This window comes from Mya arenaria, chromosome 1, assembly GCF_026914265.1.
Source record: "Mya arenaria isolate MELC-2E11 chromosome 1, ASM2691426v1".
NCBI classification, from domain to species: Eukaryota; Metazoa; Mollusca; class Bivalvia; order Myida; family Myidae; genus Mya; species Mya arenaria.
This window is the reverse complement of record NC_069122.1, coordinates 7,835,871-7,862,113: the sequence shown is the minus strand read 5'-3', so window position 1 is coordinate 7,862,113 and position 26,243 is coordinate 7,835,871. Positions and strand designations below refer to the sequence as shown.

The window sequence follows — 26,243 nt, the reverse complement described above, 5'->3', positions numbered from 1 at the left end:
TATTAGCTGTATTAAAATGTAAATAGATATTTTAAATGTAAAAGATGTTAACTTAAATTGTTTTGCCATTGTAAGAATGTTAATTGTGTCAATCTTTCATACATATTAATTTACAGTATCAATCACTCTGTTTATCACACGTTTTTATGATTCCAAAATTTTAAAAAAGTAAATCTTTCTTATTAGTCTTATTTTCACTTTTACGGTTTCATTAACAGTTTAAACTGTGTTTGTGTCTAAACAATAAAACCCAGTTTAAAATGTGATTAATATAATAGTGGTTCTGAAAGAATCAACGTAAACGTAAGTTTGGGTACAGGCTTGAGATAAAATACTATTTAACTGCTTATTAAAATCCAACATCGTGTTTTACTATAACGATTTTTAACCACCAGAAATATATCAAGGTTAAATTCAACACTTTACTGATTTACTAAATGAAAGATCAAATTAGCAGAGTAGCTTCCCTTGAATATATCAGTACCCTCTATGAAAAAGTATAATGATTTTACATAAATATCTCTGCAATTTTTAACTATTGTATTTGACCGTAAAATGATCGTGAATGTCATTTCACTCACTATTGACTTGCGCTTGTTGAATCATATAAATTCGTATAAGATCTTATTTTTAAAAATGACCTAAACCAAGCTGGATATTTGCCAAAAGTGTTTAGCGACAAGTGCATAAGAAAATACCCGTATGGATTACCTTCTAAAAAGCTTCCTGGATCCGATTTATAAAACAGTTTAATCTTCCGCACAAAGAGTAGGTGTCAGGCGCAAACTTTTCGTTTTGGGTGACAACTGCTTTTGGAGCAGAATATTAAATACTGTTGCTTATTGAAAATGTGATTGTATAACCAAACTTAGAATGATGCGGGGAATAAGTTTTGGACTTGTTGTGGTTGCTGCTTTGGCCGTAACATTAGTAACATCACAAAGCTGGTCTGGGTATGTATTTTGTTTTGTATTCAAAAAAGCAGCCTAATTGTTGAAAAAACATTATTTCATTCATAACAGAGAAGCAAATCTATAAACCATTTTACTTAAAAGTAAAGTCGATACACATAAATACCTTACGAGCGAGCTATACATGAAGGTGTCATTGTGCAAAATAATATGGATTTATATTTTCTACGATCGATGATTTTTACAAAAATAGCAGGCGTTCGTTTTACATTAAATGCTTTAATCCATATTACGGAAGCATTTCTATTGACTCTGATGTTATTCAAATAAAGCTATGATTCTTATATCTGCCGCACAAACGTTTATAGGGATTAATGCTTAAAATAATATTGATAAACAATTATTACCATAACATGATAATTACGCCAACGACGACGATGATGATGATGACCACGATGATTATAATGACGATGATGATGTGGATGATGATTGTGGTGGTGGTAATGGTGGTAGTGGTGGTGGTGATTGTGGTGGTTGGTGGTGGGTGCGGTGGTGGTGATGCTGATGCTGATGCTGATTCTGCTGCTGATAATGATGATGAACATGATGATGATGATAGTTTTAAACCTTAAAAAATACTTTTTGATAAAGAATTTTCGCACTGCTGTTTCAGTTGATATTTTACAAGGTATTATTTTTACACGTTTTCTGAGAGCTTCACAATATTTTTTTAAAGCCACCAATATAGTTTTTCTGAAATTGAAACCTAACAAAAAAAATCCCGTAAAACATGCATTCAAGGTCATATAAGGTATAAACATTGCATTTGTTTCCAGTTTCAATACCTACTCTAATGTTTATGGCTGTTTACATTACCAGTGATTCTAAACCTGATAGTATATATGTTCATAAGCATATAATTATGCATCAAAATATACTGGAGTAATTTGTGTTTGTTAATCAACCATCCCATACTATTCACCCAAAATTTGGTTTAATAATAGAACGAAGCACTAAACATATTTTGTGGGGAAATTTTAGACACATTAATCCACATAATGAATACGTTGAACTTGATTTATAAACCGTGACATGCCTTTAGTGAATCGACCAAAAATGTACATATCGTAATGTTATTCAGAACGACATTTTTTGCCGTATAATGTTTCATCTCGCTTCTATACAAACAAAATATATTATCAATACATTGATAATTATATATGCAATTTGATATCAAATTAGTTTGCATCTTTTTAGAGAGAAAGAGGGGAAGAGAGAGGGGAAGAGAGAGCGCGCGAGAGAGAGAGATATATTTAATGATAGGGTTGTGAGAGCACGATTTGCATTTTCAATTTTAGTCAATTTCATCGGCAATTGATTAAAGGTTGTCAGAATAAACATCTAACAACTAATTCACACGAGCAAATCAATCAGCTTGCAAGCAATATAACATCAAACGGATTCAATTACTTTCGGTTTTACGGCACTTTAAGACCTGGTCACTTATCACGTGATTGATACATGGAGAGGAAGTACTGCCAATTACGGTTTTTTCCAAATCTTTGATGTCAGACTTGGAAGGGTTTTGGCATAATGGCATTTCTGGCTCTAATAATTGACCGGGCTCAAGGCGCATTAGTCTTCAATAGATCCCGCCTGTTTCGGGTGTACATAGACCGATCTTGACACTGAACAGTATATGACCTTTCATTCAGTTTGTCAACTACAGTGGTTGAAATCCAATTACTTTGCAAAATCAGCAAATTCCTGAGAAAAAATAACGAGGAACACCATCTGATATAACCTTTTCACCAATTTCTCATCTTGCCATAATGCCTTTTAATCTGTTTATGACCAAGGTGCTTCAAATATTGGGCAAGTCCTTGACTTCAAAATACCTGCTGTAGTATTCCACTATCAGCAGTTCCTGTTTATTCATGTAAATATATCACCCATGTAAATATATCAGTGCCTTTAATTTGCCATGGATAATCAGAAATCTCATATGGATTTAATGGCTTTTTTGGATTTGAGTTTCTGTGTTTTGAATAAGTGTTGCATTAGAGCACAAGACTGGTAATATCAGCCGATATTCCTTGCCAAAACATATCGGGCCCTTCTGAGACATTTCTCCAATCCCATATGTCTTGCGTGAATTAGTTCAAGCATTTGAGACTGCATTGGTTTGGGGATGATTATTTTCTTACATGACTATTCCGTCAATAGAAGTTAACTCATCACGGAATTTCCAGAAAGGAAATATCTGGGACGGACACATTTTCTGGAGGTTGGCCAGCCTTGAACTATAGTCTGTTTCAACAAAACTAAAGTCTCAACTTGACTGCTTTGTCCTTCATTTCATTCATTTTTCTGTCAGATACAAGTAAATGTGACCTAACCATATGTACCTGCATGTCCCAGCCTGGTGACAATTCAGTGAACGTTTCATTTAGAAAGTTCCTGCTCAGTGTGTCTGCAACAGGTACTTGTTTAGATGGGTTATGTTTGATGTCAAGGTCATAATTCTATACCTGAAGTAGCATACACTGCAATCGTGTTGGTCCTTCCTTAATTGTTTGTTTTTTGAAAATAGAAACTCATGGAAAATGATCAGTTTGCAAGTTTACCTTGCGACCATATACAAAATAGCAAACATTTCCTTCTCAATTTGTGCATAATTGAGCCCAGTTTGTATTAGTGATTTTGATGCATTTGCAAGTGGTTTCCTGTCTTGCAGTATGGTTGCACCGAGACCAAACTTGGATGCCTCAACTTGCACTGTTAATGGCTTGTTTTTGTCATAATAGGATACTATCTGATTCGGATCTGTGATGATTCGTTTTCTTACTAGTCACTCCTAGCATCACGCTTGGTGAAGTACTTTGCACCTGAAATTTGAGGCAATGTATCATCCAGAGTTCTTAAAAGGTAATGTGGACGTATAATAGCCTTATTTAATTTACGCGGATCCAGACGTATACGAATTTGTCCATTGTCATTTTCGGTAAAGACCATGACCAAAGAACTCAACCAGTCAGCGGGTTCATCGACCTTTTCCACCTAATGACTCCATGTGGATGAACTCATCCTCGTCTTTTTCTTATAATGCTTAAGGGACTTTATTTGGCGGATGCCCGCACAAGTCAGTAGAACAATGTCATCAAAAACCTCAATGTACTCCTTTAATACCATGTCCTTAGTGAGGGTTTTGAACTGGGACTCTGACATAACTGTCAACATAAGATTTATGAGTTCAAAGAAAAGGGATGATTAGAGACTTAGCAAAGGATTTGAATGTATGTCAACTACTTGAAATTAAACATCTTCTGTTTTGCCAGTTCCGGGATGATTACACCTTAAAGTAATGCACCCCTTTATATCAAGCGTGCTGCCGGTATATGCTGAAAGCTTTGAATGTAATGCTTCAAGAACTGACTTTATTCCCATTTCTATAAAGGTTTTGTATGGAAAACTATTCACTTGACTCCCAGTATCAATCTTAAACTTTACAGACAAATTGTAAGGACCTACCCTGAAATCTGCAAACACCTGCCCATTTCTAACATTGCACTCAACGTTGTCAATCACTAAATCCTTGCAATCATGAAAACAAGAACTATAATTATTAAGACGTTCATTCACACTCTAACACACTGTAAAGTGATTCCAGTTTTGACAGCTTTGATATTGTTTTCCCTTTGATGGACACTGATATTTATGTTGGTGTTTCCGCCCACAATTTTGGCAATGGTTTCTCCAAAAGTGATGCGCTGTGGTCTTTCTTCGCTCCAACTGGCCTTAGGAATTGTGACCAGGCTAGTCTGAGGTGTAATGACCAGTTACCTTTATCGAACGAACCACATTAACAGCTGCTCCTTGCGAGGGTGCCTGCATTTCCCGGAGTTGTGCTTGAGCATATTCAAAACTTTGACATATTAGAATAGCTATGCTCAATGGCATTTTTTCTTCCACATTGGTTAGTTTTTTCCAGGAATGTTTGTGACGATATTTTAAACACAAGTCTATCCCTCATAATGTCTTCGCTGTTTTTAAAAATTTCAATCCTTCACCATTACTCTCAATTTGATCAAGAATTCTTCGAAAGACAATTCCCCCTGTGATATATTGTTGAAACGATAACGTGCGAAAAACTGATTTGATCGTCGGCTGTATGTATTTTGTAATCGCTTCACAAATTGCTGACAAATGTTCCCTGTCGGACGCTAACAGTTCAAGTGTTTTGTATAGGTCCCGACTCTTTTCACCCATCCAAAATTGCAAATTGGTGATGTGTAAATCCTCAAACTTTCCTTTTAATTGGACCTTAAAAAATGGACTCACAGCGCTCTGGGAATATTTTCCAAGCTGCTAGAAAGTTTGAGCTATTCCAATCCATGCGCGGTGTTAGAACACCACTTAACTTTATTCTCAAAGTGAATATTTTATTAGATGTTTAAGCTATTAACTAACAATCCAATGTTAAAATAATCCACATTGAATACTATTTGAGCAATAAGTTTCTTTCTGTCACCAAGTTATTAAGAACCACAACATTTGTTCTAACTAGTTTTTAATATATAAAATATTTGTGAGGATTTTACCACACCGGCTGCTAGAGATAAACTGACCGCCTGTGTTGGTTAGCTGGTCTGATCATATACTGTACATGTGAATTATAGTAAGCGGGATGAATTAATTCATTGTCGTATAATGTTTCACAGATTATGAAATGTGAACATTTTAAATCCGGGTTTTAGCCAATGTAAAACGGTCCTTAAATAATATCCAATTTTTTTTTCTGAACAAATCAATCAATGCATGCATAACATACATCAGTTCTTACTTGGAACAATTACAGGCTATACACAACTGATAATATATCGATTTAAATGTTCATTCAAGCGTTTCACATTTAAATCAACAAAACATTTCCTTAATATTCAGTTCAAAGCCCAATAAATTAAACAATACAAAAATACTTTCACGTTTTTCCTAAGAGATTTTAACCAAAGTAAAACACTACTATTTTCAAAGAATTAAAGTACTTGCCATGTATGATGTACCTATATATACATGGAGTTTCTGCTGTTTAATTTGTCTAAAATATTTGCACAAATTAGAACTAACGGACAACAATAAAACACTTCTTCAAATATATTTATATAAGTTAGGTTCAGAACAAAATCCTACAGTCAATATTAGTTTTGTAAACGCAAACAAGTTCAACAATGTTTATCGAAGGCATATATTGCAGAAACTACCAGAGACGTTATGGAGTGATACGTTACGAATCATACTGGTATTGTCGATGCCGTTACTGGCACCGGTGGCGGTTGGGATATCGATGGTATTGGCGATCGTGGTAAGTATGGTTTTCAACCAATGAGCAATAAGATACACAGAAAAAGGTCTCAATATATGCTTCTGCTACATTACCAGTTGTCAGACTCGTCTCAGATACCTTTTTCTTAAAAGGAATTAATTTAACTTTAACCATAAAACATAGCATTCCATGAGGGCTGAAGATTAAGTGTCATTCAAATACAATATATGTTTCTTCTTTCGTCAATCGTTTGCCAATCATGTGAGGTATTTAACTACTCACGGTGAAATAAACTTGAAGTAAAGTATCAAAGCATTTCAATAATGTTAGCGCTCTAATACAGGACATAATGGCGTGCAGTTGCTAAAATTGTTAGAATGAGTATTTCGCTAAGTATAATAAAACAGTTTTTATATAATGTTAATGAAATAAACTTTAGGAAATTAATAATGATTTGCTTGTTGTTGTTGTTGTTTTTTGCTATTGTTTTTTTAATTTGCGGCGATAAACGACAAAAGAGAAGCAATCATCAAACATAACCCATAAAAATGAGCATTTGGTTTAATAATAGTACAGTTGCTTGTATTGCTTTTTATTGGTTTGTTTTAATAAAATGACATTAATGAAAGCAGAACTGTCAATTTCTAACACTACATAAGATAAAATTTTTAGGCATGACTAAGCAATGATCATTATGAGCACTAAATACGACGTCACTGATTATTGAAATGACACGCATCATTAACGCTTAAAGTAACTTATAAGCTTTAAATGTAAGTTTTTACCCTAATATTTAGTCTTTATGGAACAAAAACAGAGTAGTATTAGTAAGGAAAGTCTTTTGTTGTCGATATGAATAATTATATGAAAAGCTACAGAAACAAGCGCAGTAGCCATAAGCCTCGTTTAATGGCAAACAGGAAAACGCCAAAGAAACCGAACACAAAAAAAACACAAACAAGAAACACGGAACAACAACACAGAACTCAACAAACAACACAGTGCATATATACTATAAAAAACTGGGGTGTATTTTTCAAGGATTGTAAGGTTCCGCCTTGGAACGGTCAGTAAAATATTTTTTCTGGGGATGCATATTTACTGATATCTAGCTTGTTTGTTATGTATTTTGCAAGGTGTCCCGCTTCCAGCTTTTATCGGCGTCCTGTGTTTGGCTATATTTACTCGTGTAAACCTGGATGGACACATAGTGGCAATCGATACTGCAATATACGTGAGTGATGTACATATGTTACACTTACGGAGGGGGTATTTATGAAATATATTGAACACCTCTGTTTCTGAACATTGCAATAACTATAAGTATGCTATGACCTATTGCGTTTACAAGAACAAACCAACATGGCATTTAAATCATCTCCCTCGGCGTTCCTCTCCAGAAGACCATTTTTGTCATCAATTATCAGTCATACGCTATTCCTACATGGTTTTCACATGGTTGCTTTATCGACATGACCTCATATATGTTATTGAATCAAAGTGAACAATTGTACGATAACAAAATTAACTAATAACTTTCAAACTGAACGCAGCGGTTGTCAACCGTTGCCGTTTTAAATTCCGAATTTCCATCAAAGTAGAAAAAGGAAAGGAAAAAGTTGATAAATTTCCACACGATATACACCCAAACTGGGCAATAAACAATAACTCTCAGGTTAATCCCTGATACAATTATCCGCATGTTTAGGATACCAATGCCACCGCGCGGCTATATATTAATCTTTAAATTAAAAAACAAGTCCAGTTGATTATGAAGTTAGCTATTGCCAAAAATGAGTACCCAGTCTTGGCTATAGCTTACATCACAATCTATTTTACGAATGATTATGAAATAAACAATGGAAACCACAGGACCAAGTCAGGTTGCCGGGAATTCAACCAGAATCCTGATTCAAGGCCAACGGATCAATGCAGAACACACAAGAGACACATAACGCTATAATACAACAAACATGTACTACCAAAACAAATCGTTATTGATTATTATTATGGTAACCGGATCGATACCGTCAAAGAACACTGTGGGTTTCTTTGTTTTGTTATCTGCTTTTGTTTGTCACTGATCGACTCTTTGAAGTTAATCGTTCAGCCTTGGTACATGGTAAGCGAATATTTTAGTTGCTGGCCTTGTCACTGTCAATGAAACTAGAAAAAGTTCATAGGGGGAGTAACGATTTTGAAGAAAGATTTGTTTGTCGCTGGTGGTCTCTTTGGATTAAATCATTTTGCCCTAAAACACAGGACATCTACCTGTTTTTGTCAAATGTACTGTTTCATGGTGCGCCCTCTTTTAAACAGTTTGTTAGCGAACATTAAGTTAAATTACAACAACAAAATTTTATCAGCCTCGGCTTTCATTTTTAATCCTTATTTCTAGAATAAACCACTTACCATTATCTAGTTTTACTGCATTACACTTACAACTCCCCTAAATGCAGATGCCGCTTTACATTAAAGACAATTTGGTTTAGTTATTCTGCGTGTTGTCAGACAGCGATAGCAAACGTCTAAGAGGAAGAAACTATCCTTAAAAATGACCCCAGTCCTTGTAGAAATGTCTGACCCGAGGCATGTGTCAAAGCCAGCTACGGACAAAAACAGATCAAATACAATGATATAGATCGTAATATTATCATATGCTAAAAATAAACAAACAAATATTTGTTTTATTTATAGTGTGAAACGTGTTACGTATAACGTTTGTGTGTATCTTTTTAGTAGTTCTTATAATGCACGATTGGTACAAATATTACGCGACGTAAAAATACTGGGTCGGTACCCATGTACATATGTATACCGATGCGAATCGTTTCTGTCATGTCGCATCATATCTGCTTTTTATCGATAACGACGCACATTTGTTTTCAAATTTCAGCTATTTGCCGGCCAACATGTAAGAATGGTGGGAACTGTTTATCTCCAAATGTATGTGATTGCCCAAATACCCAAACATGTCAGACACGTTAGTATAGAATTTTCTCGATATTGCATATGTCATACTCGTTAGTATAGAATTCTCTTGATATCGGATATGTCAGACTTACGAGTATAGATTTGTCTTAATAACAAATACGTTAATGAAGCACTATATATGCATATGTATATACAGTAGAAACTCACTAAACCGGACAAGGTCCGGACTGGGCAAAATTTCCGGTTTAGTGAGGATTCCGGTTTAGTGAGGATTTGATGTACGGAGTAAGTTTACTCAAAATATTAACTGAGTTAACCTTTAAAGGAAAGTTGAAAACTGGAATAAAATGAAAACAAATAAAGATAAACATAATTAAACATTTATGCGTTTTTATAATCATCTTCTTTTCCAAGTCTTAAAATAAAACAACTCGCGAAAACGACCACTTCATCACCAATCAAAGTTCTTGATTTGAGTAACAAACTAACAAATTATCCGATTATCTGTAATTTAATGCTTGTTAAGTATGTTTGATTGTTTAATTAACGCACCGCTCTAATTTGATTCAATCATATCAATCAACAAACAAATTAATGTTTCAATCAAATTTCTTTTCACAAGTTTGATTATCGTGCGCCAGTCAATCCACAGCGCAATCATTATTATCGATTATCGATATCACAGGTGCAATATTTAACGACGCACCGGCTGTCAAAACAAAGTGACACGCGATTCGCAAATTCCTAATACACAAAATCATTTTGACATGTTCGAACAAATATATGTCCAGTTTTGTGAGGTAAAATTACATTGACAACTAACAAATTTTCTCGATTTTTTGTCCGGTATCCGGAATTCCGGGGTAGGGATTTTTTTACATTGAAAATTGAAGGGGAAAACCGGGACTCTGAACAAAGTCCGGTATCCCGAGGATTCCGGTTTTGTTGAGTTCCTGTTTAGTGAGTTTCTACTGTACAACTAATTCATTGCCATTTGTTTTTTTATTGAAATACAAATATGGACACCACTGTTCTTGTAACGTCTAGAACATCAATAACTATATTTGACTATCTTTATATATCCTATAAGTCACCTGTTCCTATCGACGCCCATGCTATCCTGGGGACTGTGAGGAGAATACATGCAAATGTGAGCCCGCGTTTTATTCAATGAACATATACGACGGATGCATCAACAGTAAGGATAGTTAACTGAAGAAATAAGTAAATTGAGTCATGAAAATCCATAAGGTCCCAGTCATTACATTTGCTTTAAACCAATTAATGCATGAATTACTTAATGATAAAGACAGAATGACGATTGGTCAAACAAACAAACACAAACACAATTAGAAACGAACAATTCGGCATCAAACAAGCGTACAAACGAGTGAAAAAACAAATAAATTAAATCATGAAGAAATTTGAAAAATGAATGGAATACGAATGTTTTTACTGGAAAAAGTAATAGGGAAAACAATAGGTTAAATAGTGCTACAGCTCTTTTTATTTCAAGTTAAAAGCACTGCGGAGGGGTTTCGTCCAGATATCGTTCAAAGCAACGTTACACTTGCCCAAATACGACCCTCTGATAATAAAACGCAGTATATGTTCACTGTGGTCGGGAAGGATGAAAATGACTTCACGCTTGTTTGGAGGTTTGTTTTATAGTTTCGAAAATACTGGTAGTACAGATGATATGGGATTTTCATTTGATTATGAGAAATAGAATACAAGCACGTGTTTTAACATATGGCGTGGTGCCAGTTCTTTACTGATTATTAATGTTGAAAGTACATGCGAAATGGTTTGGAGAATATTGATTTTACATATTAAATATTCAATAATACATGCATACGTTTATTCCGTTACGGCATGGCATCCATATATAAACACGTGTACTTGTGTACTAAAGTGTTTAATGTACTAAACAAGAACAGAACAAGTCGTGTTAAAAGCGGTCATGTGATCAAGAAGGCGCGAAGATCAAAGTTATAGGTTAATATATATTTTTAGTATAGATCGATTCCATTACCTACTAGCATGACCTATGTCGCAGGTTTTTGTTGGCGAGTGTTTGTTTCTGGTTATCTCCCGAATAAAAAAACTTAAACAAATGTATCCTATGGTGTTTTAAATTTGAATCCGGTTATCCATATTTTAGGTTGATAGATTTAGAAGTGTATTTATATTGACAGCAATCAAAAGCGTTTCAACAACCTGAGGTTCGAGTTTGATACGCTGATTGACACCCCTGAAATCCCAGAAAGGCCGAATTATGTCCATGACGCTAAAATTGGAATAGTCGCAAGCAGTATAGAGGCATCTGTAAGCAAAATACCACGTGATGGTAAGTGCATCTGTTAAGAGATTTATATATGCTTGCCAGTGTATGTAAATCATGTTGTGAACACTTCCAGTAACGGTATAAATGTCATAGATCAAACATCACTCTTGTATGTGTACTTAAAACTGAATATTTTATTTTAGCATATTATATAAATGCAGCTGTATCATGAAAAAATGTGGAAATGGAAATGGACAATTAGCAAAAGCTTGAACACAAAATAAATAGTATAGTCTGGAAAAAATATCCTTCGAAAGCATAAAAACACGACAAAGTGAAAACAGTAGATTTCGCCCGATTTGATTCCTTTACGGTAATTACAAGTGGAACATTGTTAATCATTTGTTTTAGTTAATTGCTATCATAACAGTAATTTATGATGCGTTTCTATTTTGCTAGGAGGCAGCAATCGATACATAGCCTCCAACAAAACCTACAACTGTGAGACTGGAATAAGCAATGATACTCCTGCAGTAGAGAAGGACACTTGTGAAATCAACGATGAAAACTTTGCGACCCTGATTGAACATGGAGATATGTAAGTCGTTACCAATTATGATAATGATCGATTGTTGCGATAAATTACTTGTGTCACAGTTGCACAGCGTGTAATTGATACGTTATTTCATTGCAGCTATATCATTTCCCAAATAAATCAAAATGCATTAAACACAACACACAAACGAAACAGTATCAGATAGAAAATGCACTTAGGCTTTTACCATCAACTGTTTTGTTTGCAGCCTTCTCCTTAAATTCCGATCGCGTAGCGGTGGGTTTCAAAAGCTAATCAACATAGATGACCGAGGGAAACCGTATGCGACAAAGAATTACAATGGCCTTCAAGGCGAGCAAAATGTAAGTTGTTATGTTCTTTAACATAAATTGTGCATATTGTGTCTTTACACAATGGTTTATGTTAATCAGATGTATATAATTTTGAATAGTATACAATGGGTATGTGTCTTTTACAGCTGGAGTTCCGATTCGACTTTGTTGTACCCGAGCACTGTTCTTTAAATTCCGGGTCGTGCCTTCCCAAGCCACTTCACATAGACAATGAATTTACCAGAGTAAGTACTTCAAAACTGTGTTATAATGGAATAAAAAGACTAGACAATAAGACATTTGCCTAACGTTAAATGTTTTTCAAATAAAGTTCTGAAAACTTCCAAGGCAGGGAATATGTTGTTCAAAGTTCTGGATTAACTGCTGGTTAAATTATGCAACTTTATTAATAAGTAAGAATATGCCCAGCACGTAATAATCCTATATATTGGATCCTTATTTTAGACAAACATCCGAGCCAGCTGGTCGGATTGGACAGATGCGATGGCTGGAATGTGGCAGTATTATATGGAGGTGTTTAAACTCGCACCCAACAGAGACGAAAGACTAGTAGAGGCCACGCCCATTAATCCAGTTTACAATAAAGCACTGAATCACACCAACGGGGAAATGTCTAGTTCATACACGCCAGACGAACCTGGAATGTACAGGTATTTTCGATTCATAACGCGAAATGAGACCGAAATGCGAGACATTAATTAGCTGGTTTTAAAATTCATCTACTGGAGCTTTAATTGACAAAATACAAATGATTTTTCCAAGTTATTAACATACACGTTTTTAATAACACAAAACGATCTGATATGGGCAAAAGAGATATAAAGGCACTACACATAATTTCAGTTTCCTTAATTCGTTACGTTTCTTTTGTACACCCAAATCAAATCGAACTTAAATAACTTGTTTTATGTCTAAGGTTGTCGAAACCCACAGACGGATATATCTGTTTCAGTGTGCTCTTGAAAGTGTCCGATATGGCCAATAATTCCAGAATCGCTCGGCGCTTTGTTCTTTACGATGATTCATCCATGATATCTGTGAGTAACGAAACGGACAAGAAGCTGTACATCTCGAGTGCTGTCGAGGAAACTGGATACGCTTGGCAAACGCATTCGAACAGTGAGGGTAAGATACCCAATAGATAGGCTAATATGACAATGTCGTATGTCCGGGATTGACCAATATATATTTGGCTTGTATGTTACCCGGTTAACCGAGTGGTCTTACCAGACCGGGTACGCACATGCTTTACGATTTGACAGTGAACATTTTTACCTTTATAAGTACCGGTATTGTTGCAATAAAGGCATACACGTGGTAACATGAAATAGTAAGTCTGATGAAAACTTGTGTTTATGTTTATCATACGTTCGCGGTCAGTGACGTTATGAAGTGAAGTGTTAACACTGAACAGTTAAAATCAACCCGGTTTTCGTACTAGAAATTCATTTTCCGGATGTGTATTTCACATTTCTTTTCGTGTAATGTGTTTGATTTATACGTAATTTGTTTGTTACATTTCGAAGTTATGTTGAAACAGATAACATAGTTACGGTGAACACGAGATGGGATGGACACTTTGCAAACAAACTTCATGAAGACGGGAAATTTCTTGCTGAAATCGAGAAGTACCCAACTCAGTTCAAGGACATAGAAGATGATGGAATATTAATGAGTTTAAAGTAAGTATTGATTGGTCTATGCTTTGTTTATGACCACCCCGTTTTCGCACGAGAGGTTGGCAATTAAATGATGGCGATTTGTAGCGAGATATTGGTATCAAAGTAAGCGTCGATATAAAGTTCATTTAACCTGAATAAGATAATGAGCTACTTGTTATTGACATTAATAAAAGAAACTATAGGAACAAACGGATAATAAAACAAAAGCACACAAAACAAATAGCACATTTATAAATAAAGGCTACCACATTGAAAACAAATCAGTCCACTGAATTTAAGAGGCAAACATGAAGGAAGTAAATCCATGAGTTTCATGTTCAGGTTTGTTGCCGACACTCTTGATGACGACGAAGGTAAACGTACACGGAAAGCCATTACTAACTACCATGGTATCATCAAATTTGAGGTAGCATATGACCCATCCCCATCAGAGGAAGTGCCAACAACAGGATGGACAGTTATCCCACTTCAAGAAAGTATATCCACACAAAGAATCCTTGAAGATGGCGACCGTTTGCGCGTATGGGTCCGAGCTACTGACGTAATGGGAAATACAAATACCGACTCGACGTTCATGAGAATTGACGGATCACCTCCGTTCATTTCAAGTGGAAATGGCTCTGAACATCAAGTCGTATTAAATATTGAAGGTGAAGAATTCAAACATGCGTCAAGGTTTGTGATATGTTTGAACAATAGTTGCTTCTTATTCATACACTTTTACATGTGCGAGTCAGTAATACGATTTATGATTTTGGTATTGAAATTACTTTTCATTTTCTACAGTAATTTGTTTACATTTTCGTTCCTATTAAAACTCAAACAATCGTTTACAATGTTGCAGTTTCTTTAATCATAAAGGAACAGTCCGAATCACACCGGGGCTGTCTTTTATTTTCTCAAATGACAGAAAAGGTTATTTTTCGTTTTCAGAGCGAGCTTTCTGGCTTCTGATCTGCAAAGTGGTGTTCACAAGATCGAAATAAAACTAACAGTGAAATCGCCTGGCAAGGAAAACATGGTCACATATCGTAATTTCACAGAAGCTAGAAGAGGGGTACTCTAATTTATCTTATGATATACATGTATGTGCTTGTTTTAACGGAGTATTCCGCATGTGTATTGACTCTTGAATACATACAATTTTACATTTCATTATAAGGTCTTTACCTGTAAAATAAACTTAATATATTGGTCATAAGGCGAATTACCAAGGCTTGTTCTTGGAATTTTCATTCCATTATTGTATCAATAAGACTGCAATGAAAGCTACAAGGTCAAGCAAAACATTTCAGAAAAAACAACAACATAAAATAGCACGTAGTAAATGCAGAAAACGTCCAAGCTCCAATTTAGACGATTTTTGTTGAGCTAGTGAAACCTTGAGCATATTGATACATGATTGATCAAATGGTTCAATATTATTCGACAGTTTATGTATTTAAGGGCCTGTGGTTGCATATACCATTAAACACCATCGCAAAAGATCTACATAAAAGCCCAGCAGTTGGATTTTTATTTTACCCTGTATATGGTCAACACGACAATAAACTAGAGACTTAAACGTATTAACGCCACCTACACAGCACACACAGACAAAACGGATAACATATATGTTTTTGTTTAATAACAAATAGCAACTTGTTATATATGTCACTCGTAACTTAATTTGAATACAATGATCACTATAGGGACAAGCCTTGTAATCGTAAAAACACACAAAAACACCTTGTTTAGCGGCTAAAGTTAAGGGCCAAAACGGCAATGAAATAGAGACACAAACGTAAAAACACCACCTTTTCGTTAACAGAAATAATACTTCTTTTTTACGATAAGTTGTTTTTCATTTATAATGTCGCTATCGATTTCGGGTGTTTTTTTTTCAGAATGACATCACAGATCCGCGGTGTATCGGTTTCGACAAGATCGGGATGTGTCTCCTGCCAGCACAGATTGTGGAAATTGACAACTGCTGGCTAACTGTAAGCAAGAAGGACCTTGAGACGGCTTCAGGCGAGCTAGAGCTCACAGCTTACAACCAAGCGATGCTTACAGCAACCACTGCCTTTGATGTAAGACTCGCATTTTATTACTTATGCTAACTACTACAGAAACAAGCTCAGTAGCTTAACGTTTAGACATAAACCCGTTTAAAAGCACAGGGTAAACGCTAAACATATAGAATACAAAACAAAAAGTCACAAACAAGAAACATGGAACAACAGCACAAAATTCCACAAACTGCACAGTGCATTTATACTATTTACTCACTCAATACGTGAGAAAACTAATTATTCACTTATCTCAAAATACAACAACACAAACAGTTTAGGAATTGGCAATGTATTTGGTTAACATGTACACAGGAAAATACAGTATTCGGATGCTGGACGATTGGTTATAGCGTCTGAGCACATCTGGATCGTAACCTTGGTCGATCGTGGCCATGTCCGTCCTTAGAGTCAGCAACATCAATAATGACTGGTATCTTAGAAAACATCATTACACAACTGGAACGAAACTAAACATACGGTAAATCTAAAATCATAAAAGTAATAAATACGTTACTAACTAATGTTAGGCAATCAAACGGTGGAATTCTGTAAATGAAAATAAATATGCCTGTTAATCGAGCACATGTAACGGGAAAATCAACCTGAAAATAGTGATTGGATGGGCGGGAAATATTATCAAAATTATATCTTTGCTTTTAGACATTCCAAAATAACTTATTTCACCAAATACAAAACCTAGAGTGGCGTAAACAATATCGTTTTCCCCATATACCCACAAAAACACGAGGAAATCATGTTACTAGTGTCCCGCAAAACTAATCCAACTAAGTACTGAAGTACTACGAGTACTTAAACGATTCTCCTTAAATCAATAAAGTTTATATTTTTCAAAACGTGAATAATTGTATTATAAAAAACCTAGGTATGTTTATCAAAGGTTTGTTAGGAACCACATTGGAGCGGTCAGTTATATGTAAATTTACTAAAGGTTTAAACCAGTTTACATGATCATGTTAAGCTCATGAGACAAGTTATTGCAACGCTATCATGAAAACGCTTGTTTTTAAAAATGTCATGCGGAGGAGAATATACATTATTGGGGAAAAGGGATATCCGCCTAAAGCGTATTTGGCCGGGCCATGCATCCAGAGAATCAAGTTCAAGTGTGCTAAGCTGGCATCATTAATGCCTCATAAATTTAATTCCGTGTCAAGGTCGGTTGTAGAGCAATTTGTAATTGATAGTAAGCTTCTCAGTTTTAGTCGACGCAATGCTCATAACGATATACCTTTTGACCAAAGAGGCATTCGAGTACCAGCGGGGACACCTCACGACCACCTAAAGTCGACATCCAGCAAGCAAACAGACTCAAGTGTTAACCATGTCCACTAATGGATGTATGAACAATAGGGCTATCATGAATTAAACTGATGATTTACCATAGCCTTTTATCACGTCATGTTCTCCACAACCATCGCATTTCAGAGAATAATAGAAAGAGTACATCATGTATGTTTGTAATTTAGTTGAGTATAGGATTGTTAAGACTACATCTTGACTCTCTTTTTCTTCAGATGGGTCCACTGACAAACCTTCAAGGCTTGGAAAAATGTATGTATTAATAATATATAGAAACAATAGCTTTGTTCCCTTGAATGTTATGAGTGTATGCCTTTTGCTATACACTTGGTTTATTTGGTCATTCGAATAAATTAAACATATCATAACCATTCTTTGAAATATAGTACCGCTTAACAACAAACACAAAAAGTAAATGGCAGAAACCCATTTAAACATCATTTTGCAAATGTTACCTCACAATCGATCATTTTTATAGCGATTTTAATACATTCCTGCAAAATTCTGCATTGAAAGTCTTTAATACAAGTTTAACATAGAGTTCTTCTTTCAATAATGGTGTTTTATCATTGTTACTAGCATTTTTTCACATTTCACCCTTAATTTAATTGTTTGATGTCTTCCCTATAAACGTGAACAGGTCCCTCTCGTGAACAATTCTTTCTCGTGAACATTCTCTATAAAACGAGACTTTTGTTTTAATAACTGGATGTACTCCTGAATATGATCAATAGTATCCTTATTGGGGTGAGAGTGTCTTATGGTCAAAGGGTTCTGCCTTTCACCGAAGAGGTTGTGGGTTCGAGCCCTACTAGAGATACTTTCTCATGACCTCTCTAACTTGACACCACCACTAGTTTATACACAGGATAAGGATTCAACTCTATACCATTATATAAGTATAAACTTACAACTTTATTAAAGCCCAGTAAGTATAGCACAATATTTGTTTAATCCACAGACAATGGCCCAACGAACGTAAATATCGAAAACGTGTCTCCAACTGGCTTCAGGCTTACATGGCAACTGCCTGAACCAGAGTCCTGTTATGGAGCTGCAGATATCGTCATTATCTTAACACACATTGTAAGACATAGCATACTGGCCAGGGTTTTAGAACTTTACCCAAACACTCGTATATTAATTATTTTCCGACCAACAGGGATCAACCGCTATGAACAATCGGCTAATTTCATATTTGGAATGTAGTACCAAAATATACTATTGATGAAACTTCGACTGTTCGTATATATATATGCCACATTATGGTATGTTTTTTGTCTTTCATTGTTATGTCTTTGCTTGCTATAAGTGGTTGGTTCAATTAGTATAAACTACACGGAACTCGAACTCGGTTTTTGATTCGTATTATATATATACAGCAATGTTACAATTGATTGTACGTTATGTTATATAGAAATGAGATTAAAAGGACTATTACACAAACAGCCTTTGTAAACGAAAGTATAATTGTATAAATGATTAATATTTGAATGGTGTTCGTTGTTATTGTTATGTAGGTTGTGGCAATTTCCATTCATTTGTCTTTTTAAAAAAATATACTTTTAAACATATTCGATAAAAACAATTAAAATAAATCTTTCTTTCGTTTATTATTTATTTTACAGGATTCAAATGGCGAAAAAGAAATTAGATCATTTGAAACGCCAAGTACTGCTACCTACTTTGATTTTCTCGGACTGAACCCTGAGGTGAAATACAATTTAGAGCTTCAGATAAAGACCGAAGGTGGAATGGCACTGAACCTCGGAGAAGACCTGTCCGTTGTGACTTGTACGTACGAATCATGCATATTATTCCAAGTATGGTATTTTTATACTTTATATTAGAATTTTGAAGACGATTATGAGAATGTGTATTTTTAACAATTGTCACTGAAGAAGTACTAGTAGAGTATTGATATGGTAACTTAGTATCAAAATATTATGATAAGTTGGACGTCAATGTAATACATTGAAAAAAGTCACTTTAATTTAAAGAATAAAATGAACATCAGTAGATTTACTAAAGCAAATAACAAAAATACATTTCAAAGGTTGTAAAATAAGAATTTTACCATAACCATTTAATAAAACTATAATTCTGAATTAAATCGAACATTTTTGTATTTTTTAAAACACGTGTTCTCAAAATATTCAAGGTCAACTCTCGTACATGGCATCCAGTTAAATTTTCTTTATTTTCAGAAATGACATTCTCGTCTCAATATAAACATAGTAAAATATACTTAACGTGCACTTTCACTAATACATTATGATTTTGATCGATCTTTTTCAGTGAAAGAAGAATCTCCTGGAGGGATTCCTACAAGAGCTGTTGTCGGAATAGTAATTGGTAAGTACGGAACAATAGCGTTATGTCGTAAGTAAAAAGATGTGGTTTAAACGCAGAAACGGATAAATTTTACTTGGGCTCTTAAATATCTGATATCTTTAATCTTTATACATATTATATTTTGAAACATATATAGATATAAACACATATAGATATATTCGTTTCAGGTATAATTGTTTTTTGCGTTTTGGTTGTGGGCGTTCTCTTCATACTCACACGTCGTGGAATAATCAACTTTAAATTGCAACGTAGAAAGGGCGTGATACGTAGAGCCGTCACGAAACATGCACGTCAACCGAACATGTTACAGCTTGAGCCGATTCCGGGACAATCGCATGAGAACAAGGGCTTAGCGTTTGATGTAAGATCCTTCAAATATTTTATTCGGGGGACTTTGTCTGGTACATTAGTGTCTGTGAGGGTATGCATTGGCTAATATTAAGAAGGTGTACATTTTACATACGTCTAAAAGTAGGAAAAAAGTGTATATGTTCTTGTAAAGGCTGTCGTCAGTAGCTATGTTAATGGCTGTGCATGTTCTAACTGTAAATGAGTCCCTCGGAAAATGGCCGATAGGACCTAACACTATTCCTCTTAATAGGGTATTATTTGATATGTTGATGACAAGGCTTGTCGCTGTCTTTTCTATTGGTTTGTTTAATTACCACATGAACGATCCTTAACTGAAAGCCTCTTTGCTTGCTCTTTTTTAGAATCGTCAGAATGAGTTGAACTTCTATGAAAAGTTGGATTTTAATTCCTCCAGTAAGGGTTTTATAAGAACGGACCAGATTTCATTTGGAGAGCTCTTAAAAAGTGGTCACTTTGCGAACATTTACCGAGCACGTTACAATAGACAAAACGTTGTGGTAAAAACCTTAAAAGGTACATTCTCATATATTCATGCTGAAAGTTTACGTTTTTTATTCACCGCAGTTTTATAAACTGCTAATAAACAAACAATGTTAAAAATAAAACAAAAATATTAATTTTAATTTATATAGTTATAACAACAAAAACATGCCTTTGACATAAATACTGGACATATATCGTAGATAATGGGAATAATATGGAAAACCAACCTAAGTAGGAACGCTTTTCCGCTCCAATCATTATCGTACTGAAATCTGTACATGAAGCTACGAACGTCTTGTAAAGGATGACAACGTACAAATTATCATCAATTGATGATATTATGACCGATCATTTTGACAAACAATTTCAATCGCTGCCAGTTGGTATGAATAGTATAACAGAAAGTAAAATTAAATCCAGTATAAATGCTTTAACATTACTCCAATGAACTTTCAGAGAACTTCACGAATGAAGACGAAATACTAATGAAAGCGATGATAAAATTCTCCTCCGACAGAGTTGGCGATCATCCAAACATCATCAAGTTCGTTGGAGCGGTCGTGGATGATGTATCTAGTACGATATTTTAAACTAATATTTTAACATAAATTAGAAGCGCATATAATAGATACGGCAAAGACAGCTTAACGGGTAGATGTGCTAGTTGATGTCGTTACCCACAAGCCTTTAGGACGTTTTGTTGACATGACCTTTCAATGGAAAACTGTGGCCATCGAATAATCTGATCGATCATTGGTAGAGCGTCCTGTTCTGTTGCGGGAGTTCCTGGGTGTAATCCTGAATCGCGTCATACCAAAATACATTAAACTGTACCAGCAGATTCGGCAATAGAGGGTAGTGCTTAGAGGTTGGAAGTACTCAGTACTGGTCAAGCCCTATACAAGTGACTCACTCTTATTGGTGCTTAAAAGCGTGAACAAAATGAACTTTAGTATCGAACCCGAATCCCTTTGTGTGTCAATCTGTTCCTTCAACTGTGCTTATACCTTGATATGACTGACAATTGCTTTCTTTAATAATGGCATCACCATACCTTAAAACGTGGTTGCGCCACGGCTTGGTCAAACCATCAATAAGCCAATGGGCGAGAGAAGATAATAATAAATTCTAAGAAACATGAAAACAACGGGGCTATTTTAGTGCAACAAGTGCATCGTACGATTATTTCAAGACGGTTTTGGTTATAATCGAAGTTAAAAACTTATGCTGTATTGAAATGCTACACATTTTTCATACTCTGTTAATAACATTAAATATCATGTAGTCGAATTGCAAAGTAGGTGTACTTTAAGTTAACCTGACGAGATTTTTACTGCATTTTACTATCATATATTTGAAATGTGTGTAATTTAATGATGTTGGTACTCCCTTTGATATGTATGCTTTTTTGACGTGATATGCTTTCATTCATTAAATGTTTTCTCAAACCAGGGGGTCCATTGATCATCAACGAGTATTGCGAAAACGGAACTCTGAAAGAATACCTTGAGGAAAGAAAATCTAACATGACCGTTGAGATGCAAGAAAATCTCTTCCGCTTTGGATTTGATGTCGTTAAAGGCATGGACTTTCTTGCTATTATATAACGCGGTAAGCGAGCGTAAATACTTTACCCAATATCAGCATTTGGAATGACTTTAAAATGGATTAAATACTGTTATTAGCATTGATGCACTATCATGGACTTTGTATAGATATTGTTTGTGTTTTGTATGTTCATGGTTTCTAAGGGAATTGACGATCAACAAAGATTTGTCTCATTGTTCTATCCACTTGCCACATGTGGTTTCAACTGGAATACATTTTAAGCAATAAAATACATCGTACAAAGAATCTCATTTTTGATACATTTCATTTCAGACTATTAAATAAAGACCAAAACAGTATTTATATGAACAATTTCCTTTCTAATAACGAGGTAAACGGGTGTAAATATATGCCAAGTCAATGAACATTTAAAAACAATGCCATTGCCATCGCCTTTAGTGATTTTAAATGATTATATTGCTGGTGATAGTAGTTAATTAAAGTGTTGCGCTGACTATTGACTTCATTTTTTCACATAAGTATTCAGTCTTTTGAAAACCTGCTGCCATTACTAATACCTGCGATACTATTAGTGTTTCAATGTGCTTATGCGATGTTTAAAAGCTACAACGGGTATCTCAAGGTAACACACGGGCGTCTTGCTGCATGCAACATATTCCTGAACCAACTCAATGAGGTGAAAATTGCGGGGTTTGGACCCATATCTGCTGGCCAGGAAGGCGAGGAAGACGAAGGAGACGCGGACTCTGAAAACAAAGTAGGTATCCTATTTTTTACCTATTTCCGGCGTAGGATCTGTTAAAAACTGTAAATAGATTGAAACAAAGATTCGTGTTGCACGAAATATAACTATCGATTAACAGTTACAATCGTTGCAGCTGTTTTCATACTTTTCGTTTATTTTCTTGTTTTCGAATTACTCCTCCTTCCGGAATGCATTTTGCAACTTATTATAATTACATAATTCGTAGTTTTGAAATATGTTCGTTTTTACATTTGATAAGGAACGTATCCTAATACAATGGATGGCCCCTGAGTGTATGACATCGACAAAAAAGGCTAACGGGAAAAGTGATGTCTGGTCGTATGCTGTTGTTCTTTGGGAAATTTTCTCTCTTGGTAAAAACTCAATTTTAAAACAGTGCAAAAGAGTGAAACAACCAATGGACATTTAAACATTATGCAATTGACATCGCCTGTATTGATTTCAGAATTTTAGGGATGGGTTCAATTCCCTTCGGTATATGATATGTCTTTATCCTTTTTTAATTTTAAAACATTGTGTTTACAACCGAAACAAATCAGGACACTTAAATAACGTTGTTCAGGAATATATGTTTTCTTATAATGTTTTCATTGAATAAATTGACTATTATATGGTTCGTTGACACTGTGCCGGTGAACGGACTTCACATTAAACTGTGTATACTGGACTTGTTCCTGTAATTTTCCATATAATATTGGTATACTATAGAATATGTCAGAAAACAAAACATAGACATGTACTTTAAAAACATTAATTTCGCATTGATATGTAGTCGTGTATTAATTGTATTTAATACACAATGTTCCATAACCGCTGTTCGAACCTTAACAGTTCTCATAATGCGAATGAAAGCATTAATTTTGCAAAAACACTATCATAACACCTTCATAACAAAATCGCCTTATTAATATAAATGTGAGCAAGTTATCAATATAAACTTTGCAATCAAGTTTTTATGGCTTTAGACATATAGTTAATACCATAAAAATACTAACAGTTGATAGAATCGTATGTTTCTCATTTGCATTCTGTAATTTTGTATTATCTAGGTGAAACCCCGTATATGGGTATAAGTCGCAACCTTCTCCAGCGCCTGAAGAGCGGTGAGCGTCTTGAAAAACCAGAGCTTTGCGATGAAACGTGAGTTTTAGATTTTAAATTTCTTTTGTTCGCTCGTGATAATTTTTTATACAAAAGTTCGTATCAAGATTATTTTCTAACCCCAAAATACATAACAGTACTGCTTGAAAATTAATTCGACTGTGAAATATTTAAATGTTTTATGGCAAAAAATACACGTCAACATATATGAACGCGTTTTCATTTCTTTATATACATGGTATGTTTAATAACAAATGAGCTTATTTTAAGGACTGATTTTTTCCAGATGGTATAATGTGATGCAGGATTGTTGGGAGTACGACCCAAAGAAACGACCTTGCTTTGCGGAAATCCGCGACCAACTTGACAAATTCTTCTTTAATTATCCGGGAGGCAACTTTTATTTCAACAAACGCTAGTTGCCATGACGGACTTTGCTGAAAAATGTTGAAAAGATGTGGAATTATTACATACACACTGTATTACTCTTTTCCCTTTTTTCAGAACGCCATCTTCTGCTATAAACACTCCTCCTAAATAGCGCAATGCATTTTAAACACAGTGTGATTACTTTTGAAAGTATGCACCAACGAATTACATACACGTAATCCGTTCTCAAAGATACAGCTTCTACTTATGCATTCACTTACTTACCTTATAGTTTACTATTCATGCATCTTTAAAGGCGTTAAAGTACTATGCTAGCGCTGCTTTATCAACTTATTGCCATTGAAATGGACTTCATAGTTCGAAATGGAACGCATGATATATTTTTGTATCGGTGAAATACATGATTAAGCCTTTTACATGAATATAGTGACTCACGATTAGAACTTTATTGTATAATACTTTTAATCATGTCTATCCAGTCAGTAATATATTTGTTTCGGGGTGATTTGCTTGTGCTTTTGAAGTTAAAAACGTTGATTTTGAAAATATGTCAGTTTTTGATGTTGTTCGGTACGTAAGAGCATAATCTCAATACTTATGTGAAAATCTACAGAAACAAGCTCAGTAGCAAAAAGTTTAAGCATCCTTTGAACACGCATATGAACATCATTTTACTGGCGAGATATATCATGTTCTTAGTCTTAAACGCACTTATAAAGTGATAGCCGTAATATCAGTCTCTATTATGAATTCATGCTACTAATGGTTTGCATAATACATGCAGTGGTCAGATGATTCTTGTTTGTGTATTATCGCATCAGATGTCTGTTCTCGGTCTGTTATGGAATATTTACGAGCAAAAAACGGGCGCCAGGAGAAAAACGTGTATTCATCAAATGAATCCATGTGCCGCCAACGACTAAGTTTCCTCTTCATATCAGATTTTAGCTTTTACCTGAGATACGGATCACACGATGTCAACCGTCGACTTTTCTTATATGTAACAAACATTTACACCCAACAGTTTATTTTAAATAATCACGACCAATACGGAGCAAGAAATCTTAGAAAATAGATATCGTCTTGTTTATGTCAAACGAAATAGCGCACTTAAGTTGAAATAAGACTGCTTGCTTTTGTTGATGTACATGTATATCATAACCCTATTCAAACAATTTTGTTTCTCATGCGAATTGCCATCTCTACAGTCAAAAATGATAACGGTATTGGTTTTATTGGTATGAACCGTACATAGCGGTTACCAACACACTTTGATGTCAAAAGCAAATGCTTTGTATTCACTCGTATTTTCTCAGGTGAATTTGAACAATAAACAATGTTGGGGTTTGAATAGTATATAACACTATTTGTTTGTACCATATGTAAAGTATTTGTTCAATCTGCATTACCATTATTTAAAGCTTCTTTTTGAATTTGTGAAACAACATCCTAGTTTTAATACTGTGTTGATTTTATCTAAATAGCTTCATGCCCGACGGTTAGGGATTACTCAAACTATCTTCAGTTTCAAAACGAACATTTCAATCGCGAATTCCGAATATCCAAAAACACACTCGAGTTGAAAACAGCTCACTGTATCAAAACACAATACTTATACAAGTATTTCTAGCATTTGTGGCAATACATGTTGTCTATCCTAGTCAAATCTCCCTTACCTCGAAATAAAGTGAGGCATACAAAGCATATTAAGAATTAACATTTTCAATACGATTAACCTGCTGATTAAAATACAGCACAAATATTACAAGCATTGGGTGAGTATATAC

The 26,243-nt window shown here is 34.8% G+C and overlaps 2 protein-coding genes across 3 annotated transcripts; both read left to right on the top strand.

Moving 5' to 3' along the window:
• The first annotated feature begins 571 nt into the window (after positions 1 to 571).
• LOC128230970 (uncharacterized) lies at positions 572 to 22,954 on the top strand. 2 transcript variants are annotated; one of them, XM_052943399.1, is made up of 25 exons: positions 572 to 953; positions 6,166 to 6,273; positions 7,371 to 7,468; positions 9,131 to 9,217; positions 10,259 to 10,366; positions 10,685 to 10,826; positions 11,367 to 11,518; positions 11,915 to 12,053; positions 12,259 to 12,373; positions 12,490 to 12,588; positions 12,809 to 13,014; positions 13,317 to 13,489; positions 13,905 to 14,046; positions 14,368 to 14,721; positions 14,980 to 15,103; positions 15,933 to 16,118; positions 17,636 to 17,672; positions 18,382 to 18,506; positions 19,049 to 19,214; positions 19,719 to 19,775; positions 19,943 to 20,136; positions 20,489 to 20,660; positions 21,087 to 21,206; positions 22,083 to 22,241; positions 22,822 to 22,954. In XM_052943399.1, the coding sequence occupies exons 1-24, from the start codon at positions 874 to 876 to the stop codon at positions 22,235 to 22,237; spliced, it is 3,339 nt and encodes a 1,112-aa protein (XP_052799359.1). In that variant the 5' UTR covers positions 572 to 873; the 3' UTR covers positions 22,238 to 22,241; positions 22,822 to 22,954. The 2 variants fall into 2 exon arrangements, 1 of the variants encoding a protein (XP_052799359.1); XR_008260287.1 differs by lacking the exons at positions 20,489 to 20,660; positions 22,822 to 22,954 and having other exon boundaries at positions 22,083 to 22,218.
• Positions 22,792 to 24,485, top strand: LOC128236146 (tyrosine kinase receptor Cad96Ca-like). The gene is made up of 3 exons (XM_052951020.1): positions 22,792 to 22,960; positions 24,015 to 24,105; positions 24,353 to 24,485. The coding sequence occupies exons 1-3, from the start codon at positions 22,792 to 22,794 to the stop codon at positions 24,483 to 24,485; spliced, it is 393 nt and encodes a 130-aa protein (XP_052806980.1).
• The last annotated feature ends 1,758 nt before the right edge of the window (positions 24,486 to 26,243 follow it).

Bases quoted from the DNA above. Each gene is read 5' to 3' on its own strand.
- LOC128230970 (XM_052943399.1), top strand. From the start codon at position 874: ATGATGCGGGGAATAAGTTTTGGACTTGTTGTGGTTGCTGCTTTGGCC. The intron at 10,367-10,684 runs GTAAGGATAGTT...TTTTATTTCAAG, and splicing joins ATACGACGGATGCATCAACA to TTAAAAGCACTGCGGAGGGG. The intron at 10,827-11,366 runs GTTTGTTTTATA...TTATATTGACAG, and splicing joins GACTTCACGCTTGTTTGGAG to CAATCAAAAGCGTTTCAACA.
- LOC128236146 (XM_052951020.1), top strand. From the start codon at position 22,792: ATGTTTAAAAGCTACAACGGGTATCTCAAGGTAACACACGGGCGTCTT. The intron at 22,961-24,014 runs GTATCCTATTTT...TGTATTATCTAG, and splicing joins GGACTCTGAAAACAAAGTAG to GTGAAACCCCGTATATGGGT. The intron at 24,106-24,352 runs GTGAGTTTTAGA...GATTTTTTCCAG, and splicing joins CCAGAGCTTTGCGATGAAAC to ATGGTATAATGTGATGCAGG.